Consider the following 8,565-nt stretch of genomic DNA (forward strand, 5'->3'; position numbering starts at 1 on the left):
GCAGCGCATGCAGCTCGCTGTCAGTGGCTTGTAGAGCCTGCGGCAGCGAGTCGGGATATGTGTGCGAACGAGGGATGCTTTTTCTGTTGGACGCCGTCCTAATGCGAGGCATGAGCCGCCAGGGCGAAGGAGCTTTCTGTTGTAGCAAGAGCTGCCTCGCTTTTTTTCGTAAATGGATGCGGGTTGCCCGCGATTCACGCTTCCGCTCCTCGTCAGCCCTACGGTAGGGTTCCGTGCCTCGCTCAGCGTCCACGGGAGCCCCCTCGAGGGTTGCCAGACGAAACTCTTACCTGCCTTGACACACGTATTCCAGTTTGTTTCATTCATGGTCGCGCATTTCTTCGTATGCATCTGTCGGCATAGGGCGCACAAACTTGATGGCTGTATCTGTGGCTGCGCGTGTGTATAACTGCGTCATGCAACGCGTCTAAATCGATCTGTTTGAGGCACATCCCGCTCCCTAGTTCACCGGAGCGCACTGGCCTGAAGGATTAGGGTCTCGAGAGCTGGCATTCTTGCGGGAGGGACTTTTGAAGCAGCCCGGTTGCCGGGGCTACATACCATGTCGGAGTTCAGCTGTTTGGACGACGAAGCAGACCCGGCGGCGGCTGCCGCTCCAGAGGAACGAGCAGATGAAGAGGATAGAGAAAACGACGCAAAGCTGCTGCTTACTATAACACAAACAAAGTACCGTTGCCGCCATTCGGAAGCTCCTGATGTGACTTCCCCGGCGCCGGCGGACAGCCCAACCCGTGCGGCCAGCCAATCAGCCCAGGCGAGCCAGGTGCGAGACACATGCCGTGGCGGCGCACGAAAGAGCGCGAGGTCTTCTTATGGAGTAGATAGCTGATTAGCAGGCCGCTTACAATTCATCTGCCCCTAGAGGAAATGCTGCTAACGCGCCGACCGACCCATGCAGCCTGCATCTGCCACCCCGTGCACCAGTGGGCGTCGCCTAGAACTGCTGCGCGGCCGCATTATTCGAAACTGTCGACGCCTTACGAGGCGTTACGGTCAGCTGCGTAGTTCGTTTTTTTGCAAAAATGTCCGTTGCGTTTCTCCGCACGAGGCCAGAGTGCGTGCTCAGGTCGTTGTGCATGTCGTATGTCGGCGTGCTGCATCTCTGCAGGGGGGTCCGGCGAGCAGCAGCCTGTGGAAGACTATGTGCGAGAGTGCAAGTAGGCAGGCGTCGGCGAACAAAGAGGCGGTCCCGAGCATTCCGTTGCAGCCGCACGTCGTGTCTATCGCGGGGCGCGTAAGCGGAGACGTACTCGACGGTTTCCCGCTGTTCTCGAGCGGCCGCCTGGACAAGGGTTTCCCCTACGCGTTCAACGGGGCTTCCGGTCATCCTGCCGAGTCCGTTCCGCAGCTCGGAGGCCCTCAACAGAGACTAGGGCGGTGCGTCCGCCAGTCACTGTTTGTGTTTGACCACGAAGACCACGTGACGGCGGAGGCGCTGTGGCGAGTCATTGAGTTCTGTTCGCAGCAGCGTGCCGCGACGCTGAAGGCCGCCGCCGCGTCCCTCGCCGCAGGGCGGCGCCCGTTGCCGGACTCGCCGCACGCACAAAGTGAGGCCCACCCAGCGTCTCCTCTGCCTGCTGTGGGTGACCGCGACGGCGTGTCTGCGCAAATCCCTTGGAGTCAGGAGGCTGCCTGGCCGTCCCGCGGGCCTTTCGCTGGCGCCGAGGAGTACGCGCACAGAGCGGGCAGTCGTGGCGACGGGTTCCAGAGGAGGGGCTACGAAGTCGCTGCTGACGTTTCGCGCGCGCCCTGGCAAGCGCCCTTGAACAGCCTGAGCGGAGGCTCGCCTCGGCCTGTGGGGTCGTCGGATTTCGAGGGCTGGATGAGCGCAGAGTCTTCGCTGAGTCGCCGCTCGCCTCTCTCCCAACCGTCTGTATACGACGCGGCGTGGGCGCCGCCGCCCTGTGGCCTTCCAGTCTCCGTCGAGGCGCCGAGAGCTGCCCCGCTCTCGGCAGACGACCTCGCGCGCATCTCCGCAGCTGCGGCCGCACTCGCAGCGCCCCTCCCCGCGGAGCAAGTCCTGGAGACGTACGCGAGTTGTCTTTTGCTCGCGCAGCCTCTCTCCAAGGTGGCGCAGCAGCAGGCCTCGCAGGGCGGCGCACGTGAGGGCGGAGAAAGGGCTCGGGCGGCGGCGGGGCTCGCATGCAGCGGACTCAGCGCTGAGGCTGCATGTGCAGCTCTCCGTGCGCTGAAGGAGGCAACTGGCGAGCGAGTCCTTCGAAAACTGGATGAAGCGCTGCTTCCGGCGTGCTGCTGCGTCGCGTACCGATACGACGATCCTGTTCTCATGACGAGGTGAGGAAACAGATGGAGCTGATGCCGCGGGAGCCGCTTCCTGCCCGTCATCTCGCCTGGATGACGGCCACAGGCCACAGACCTGAAGCCGCTTCTCGTGGGGTTCCAGGGAGGTGCTGTCTTTCCTGCGCACGGGCTATGCGTCAGCTTCGATCCGATCCCACGTACGAGACATTATCTTTGCTATTTGTAATACATGGCGTTCAATTTGTTCTGTATTCACAACAGCTGAACAAGTTCGTCCTTGGCTGTCCGTGAGCTGCAGCAGCAAAGCGTTCTGGCCTCTATTTTCAAGCGAGCGGCCTCAGTGTCCTGCGGGTGGCGTTTGAGTTGGTGGCTTTGCTTTGATACGTTTTTGCGCCTCGCTTCCTCCACTGCTGTGCATGCAGTTGCTACTGGCTGCTCAAGCAGATTCTGCTGGAGAGGGGCTTGCCGCCGGAGTGGCGAGAGCCTCCCGCGAGACCCGATGCGCAACCCATGGGGGGCGTCGGCGACTCGGGCTCCACGCTTCACGTGGACCGCTCTAGTCCCGATTCCGCGGCCGCTCCCGCGACGCATGAGCAGAACGGCGCAGCATTGGCCGCTCCTGGTTCTACTGTCGATCTCTCGTGGCTGCCGCCCTCCGTCTTCCAGAAGTGCGCTGGCAAGAAGCTCTGCTACAGCGTCGCTCGCGCCGTCTTGACGCACCTCTCCTACACGGTAAGACGCCGAAGCGGCGCGGACTCTGAGAGATTGTAGAGCTGCCGCGGTCGTGAGTGTGGAGTCCCTGCCCGCGAGCGTGTGCCCCGCCCCTGCTCTGCCTCGTGTGGTGGATGCCTGCCCTCTCAGGTGGATCCCAGAACGGATTCTCTTGTGTATAAGTGTACTGAGCTGCATGTGTGTGTGTGTGTGGTGCGGCTTCATTCACAGGTGCCTCTCCACAGTTTCTGGAGCGTGGTGGCTGACGAGGCGTTCATCAAAAGCAAGTTTCTCGAAGAGCCCAAGGGGTAAGATTGCCTCAGACCGGCGGCTGCGGCAAATGGCTCTCTGCGGGAAGCTTCGCGCGCCAGACTGAGACAGCGTGCCGCCGGCCGCACGTTGACTCTACAGCGTTGTCGTCTCTTGCCTCCGCGTCGGTTGTTCTTTTAGAGACGAGGACCGCGTGTACTGTGTGTTTCGGACTCCTCGAGTGAGAGTGACTAGCTGGGGACTGAGAGCGCGTGTTCGCCTGGCTACGCCTTCCCCGAAGCGTCCGCGCCGGGTTCTTCCGCGGCAGCCGAGAAACCGACGCTCGGTCCCCACACCGTGGCGGGCCGGCGGCAGTTCTGCTCTCGCCAAGCGCTCCTGAGTTGCATGGGGGGCGCGTTCGAGGTGCGTCTTCTGTGGCGAGGCTGTCCGCGTGTCGTGCGCGTGGCGAAGCCTTCTCGGGTCGGTGTCCTGTCTGGCGCGCGCAGGTATTTGCACTGTCAGTTTCGGCGAGTGCGGAGTGTCACCGCGTCGACGTATCCGCACGCGTACCTGCTCCTGGTGGACACAGCCTTCTGCAGGCAGCTGGGTCTGAGTGAGCGCGTCGTCTGCCACCAGGAGTCGCAGAAGCAGGTGTTGCTCTTGTCTGGCCGGCGGCAGTCCGAACACTCCCCCGTGGACTTCTTCGTTCCCTTTCCTGCCCTCGTCGGGGCTGCGGAGCCGTTCCTGCGAGAGGACCTGGAGGCCAGCGCGCGCGGTTCGCCCGTGAAAGGCCGCGGCGCAGCTGCAAATCCTGTGGCGCTGGCCGCCAGTCAGAAGCTGCTGGCTGTCGTGAGCGCGGCTCGCGTGCACGGAGAGGACTACCTTGGAACACTCCAAGGCAGCTTCTGGGGAACCAAGTTCTCTGTGACCGACTGGGGCCTGCCGCAGCCCTACAACCACCAGCTGGGCGCCTCTGCGGTGGCACAGGCCGAGAAACACGTTTACGCGCGACTCTTCCGCGTGTATGCGGGAGGGCGCGAGTCGGCGCCCGCGGCGAACGGGGCTCTGCACGCGGCCCGCGGCGACCCGACGCAGAGCCCCCTGCGCTGTCCAGACGCGTTCAGACGCAGCGCCTCTCACGCGTCCGGGGCCTCGAGCGAGAGGCACAGGCGCCCGTGGGAGAGCCGAGACCCCGCGGCAGACAGGCCGCAAGCTACCGGTGGAAGCGCGAAACTCAAACCTGTCAAGTACTGGGAACTGCCCTACGAAGAGACGGCCTGCGGCGCGCAGCTGGATGCCGAGGTTGCGTCGCGAAAGCACCCCGCGCAGCCGAAGCAGATGCACTGGGCCAAGGACTGTGTGTTCTTCGCAAGTTGTCAGCGCAGCCCGACTGGGGTGGAAGCTGCGGAGGGCGAAGTCGTTGAAGTGGTGTCTGCGCAGGGAAACCCGGCTGCGAGCCGCGAAGCATCTGCGACGCACACGCGGAACGGCGGAGACAAGGACACCAGGGTAGACGGCGCCGAGCCAATCAGCCTCTTGCCGCACAGTCAAGAAAAGGAACTCTGCAGCATTCAGTTCGAACGCAATCTGCGCGGAGACATGCCCCGTCAAATGAAGGTTCGCCTGAACAGACAAGGTAAGTCGCTGCGTCGGCCTGAGCAGCCTGAAGCGGACGATGTGGTGACCGCCAAGGGCTCTGACTGCGGGTATATGTACGGCGGCGATGCTTCTGTCTGTGTGAAGTGGCGGTTTTTTCTTCTCCCAGCACTGGGATCTAGCGTGGTTCTTGCAGCGTCACACGCCCCGCCCCGCATGGGCGGGGAGTTCCAGCCAGTAGAGCCTTTGGCCTCATAAATGTAGTCAGAAGGGAAGCAGGAGAACTCAAGCTCATTACGGAACGAGCAAGGTAAAGCGCACAGAGAGGCGGGTTGATGCTGTGTCAGCTGTCAGAATCCGCGGAGCTGTCACCGTGCTTATGGTGCATTCGCATCCGGCTGGCGACATTTGCTCGCGGAATACGAAAGCAGTAGTGAAAGGGGGGCGCAGAAGGGGCCGGAGGGTTCCAACGACTCTATCCACAGTCCAGTTTGTATTTACAAACTCAAAAAGCAGACAGATGTCCTTAACTTGAGGCTACGCGCACTTCCACGTCGGCCTAGAGTCTCGCACAAACCCCGCCAAGTTGCGGCGCGTTTTAAGCGTGTCATCGATTTGCCTGGAAATGCATTTCGCATAGAAGTATGCGTCGTGGCGTGTCCTGCGAATGTTGATTTGTATCTGCGCTAAACGGCTCATCAACAAATCCGTACACCGATTTTCCTGCACGGGTCAACGGAATGACAGTGAGCTCTGTGAAATACGTGGTTCTTTGCAGATGGTGCCTACACACTGGAGACCGTCAAGGCAAAGTGGGACGAATCACTGCAGGCCTACTCACTACCTTTCTTTGGCAGAGCTAAGGTCGCATCCGCCAAAAACCTGCAATTAATCCCGTGTTCGGGTACGCGTAAGCGATCCAGCGGCATGCGGCACGCTGGAGGGCAAGATGGTTACTCTGATGACGAGGAGCAAAGTTCCATCTATTTGATGATGGGAAAGGTGTCAAAAGACGTTTTCGCTCTCGATTTTCGGGGGCCGGTTCGCCTTTTTGAAGCCTTCGCCGTCGCTGCCGCAGCTATGGCAAAAAAGCGAGCGGTTACGTAGCTTTACGTCGATGCAACGGTTGTATCGCTGTGTGTATGTAAAAGACATCAGTTGGAATAATTTAGCCGTATCCTCACGGGGTGCGTGAAGCCACCAGGACGGGAGGAGCTGACAGGGTATCCCGGGTATCGTTTCAAAACGTTGTAGAATTCTTTTTTGCGATTCCAGGGTGAATCACGATGGCCACGCAGCAGCTGTCATCCAGAAGCATTGATTCGCTCGGAGAGTACCCGTCAAACACACTCATGTGTCCGGAGCAGTTCGGGTGGCACTTCCATTCTATTTGATCTCTAAAGCGCATCCCATCCTTCCGGTTGAATATGGCCGTCTGTGTTGGCTGTTTACCCCGACGAGGGGCCGCAGTGGTCGCTTGATTGCCGCATTTAGCCACAAGGTGGAAGCGCCTCCTTACAAAGAATCACGGGGGGGGGGGGACCCAGAACAGCTTACGGGGCGATATGGAGACGTCAAATTGGGTAGCAATATCGCAGGCACACTACGAAGCATTCTTTGGTAGGTAGCACTTCCATTCTATTTGATCAGGTAGCCTGAAGAAGGTTCAGCATGCTGGTCCTGTGCTGGTACCGCCGCAGTGTTGCCTGAGAGCTTGGTTCAACTTCGGAAGCATCAAGTGAATCCGAAACGCGCTGTCCTTCTGGCGGCGGGGTGCACGGGGAACCACGTTTCACGCACTTGGATGCTCTGACGCTTTGAAAACGTTGGTCAGGAGTTAGGCACGACGGCCTAGAAACGCTGCGCCTTCCCTATCGTGTACCGAGGGCACGTTGCACCTGGTACTCCCGATGTATAGTACGTACCAGGTCCTGCGACATGCACAGGAGCTGCTGGCTGTGCTCAAGATGGCCATTTGAAAAGGGCACCTCGAGAGAAGGCTGTTATGGCTTGCAGACACCGTTATGTGTGGTGGCTTGGTTCGCATGGGAGGGTACCAGGAGATCTGCCTAAGTCACAGGACTTCCACTGTCTACAAAACCACTCCAACTCCTCTCTAAGTACACCATTCGTACCGCTTTGAGCACGCGGTCTTTAAAAAAGCGGGGGCCTACGAGGTGATTGCCATTTCAATCAACAACTCACAGAACGAGTTGTTCCGCTTCAACGTCATTCCCGTCCTTATCGCAATTAGTCATGCATGGAGCACGTAAGTTGGCACACCGGAGCTGTGTCTATGCGTGCACGGAGTTGTCGAGAGTCCGACAATAAGGTCCCCCCAGTATAGACCGTAAAGGTGCCGCCTAGAGCCATTCTCTCAGAGCAGTGATACACCTAGTCAGTCAAGTGAAGTGGTAGGGGGGCTTTAGCTGCCACGGCACCGTGGTTTGTCCGCTCCTCATGGGCCGTGCAGGGCAATCATTGGCTGATTCGCGCTTACCGGGTAGGCCTTCCTCTTTGACAACATGCAGCTTGTGTTCTGAACTGATAAATGGAACGCCCCTTTCAGCCTTACTCTACAGGCACAACGCGATGAACGAACGAACGCCTGGTATCTGTTCCGGCTGTGTCGTATCTGCCCGGACTGCGACACGATTGTCACTTGTGGTGTACTGCACGATTCGCTCGGGTGCGGACCGGGAAAAAGTCCCTTTCGCAAGCGTGACTGCTGCTACGACTATACGAGTACGATGATGTCGTCAAGCCGGGACTAACAGCGGCACCTGCCCAGAAAAGTAGTCTCCCGGCGTCGCACGGGAAGAAAATATGATTGACTTGTCCTGCAGCTCTGCGCTAGGTAGATTCAGCTGATGCTGTGGTGTTGGCTGTGTCAACCTTTGTCCTGTACCTGCTAGTCTCTTCTGCTCAACTACCAACCCAACTGCGGTATGCAAGCGATATGCAGCTTTTCCGTTGACAACCGGGCACATCAGAATATTGGAGGACAAAACACTCTACATATTTTGTCTCGTACTCCCGCACTTCAGTCGCTACTATTATCGTGCGCCTCGTTAGTTGTGCACTGCCGGATAGACCCGATTCCGGGAGCAACCCACCTCATCATGTATGTAACGTGGGGCTCTTGAGAACACAGCCGCTGTCGTATGCTTCTCTGGTTTCTGAAGGCGGATATCACATCAGCACGCCACGTGAAGTTCAGGCCCTCTGGCTTCCTTAATCTGTGAAACACTGCTCCTCTCCCGAGTCGTAGACGCAGGATAGCCGCCTGTGTGCTTGCTGGTTTGCGTCCAGATCGTACGGAATATGGAATACACCAACCTGTGGGTAGTAATCGGCGCACGCGGGGAGTTCAGCAGCTTTCCTGATCAAAACACACGCCGCTCGGTGGAGATGGCGCAAACTGATCGGGCGATGCTGCTCCCGGTGAGCGTTGCTCGCGGTGCCGCTAACCGAGGTAACATCGACAAGTGAAGATATGGTGTCAGATCGCCGCCTTCGAAATGGACGGGGAAGGAGGGAGCATGCAAGTTGGAACCATATATGCTGCTTGTACAACTCTGCTGTATATATCTGTCTGCGTCTTCTTACTTCTGGATCTCCCCGAAGATAGTGGAGGGTCTCGCAGTTAGTTGAGTCCCGTATCTTGCACGCCTATAGGAAAGCGGAGGCAGCAACAGAGAAGTATGCTGCGTACAAAAAGAAGTC

General features: G+C 59.0%; 1 protein-coding gene across 1 annotated transcript; it reads left to right on the top strand.

Moving 5' to 3' along the window:
- Positions 1–562: 562 nt before the first annotated feature.
- On the top strand, positions 563–5,946 carry BESB_014090 (uncharacterized protein; the record flags this gene model as incomplete). The annotated part of the gene is made up of 6 exons (XM_029360139.1): positions 563–784; positions 1,130–2,316; positions 2,706–3,015; positions 3,226–3,302; positions 3,750–4,879; positions 5,618–5,946. 6 exons carry the CDS (start codon positions 563–565, stop codon positions 5,944–5,946), a joined length of 3,255 nt encoding a protein of 1,084 aa, XP_029216806.1.
- Positions 5,947–8,565: the final 2,619 nt, after the last annotated feature.

The sequence above is a fragment of the Besnoitia besnoiti genome, chromosome IX (assembly GCF_002563875.1).
Source record: "Besnoitia besnoiti strain Bb-Ger1 chromosome IX, whole genome shotgun sequence".
Taxonomy (NCBI): Eukaryota; Apicomplexa; class Conoidasida; order Eucoccidiorida; family Sarcocystidae; genus Besnoitia; species Besnoitia besnoiti.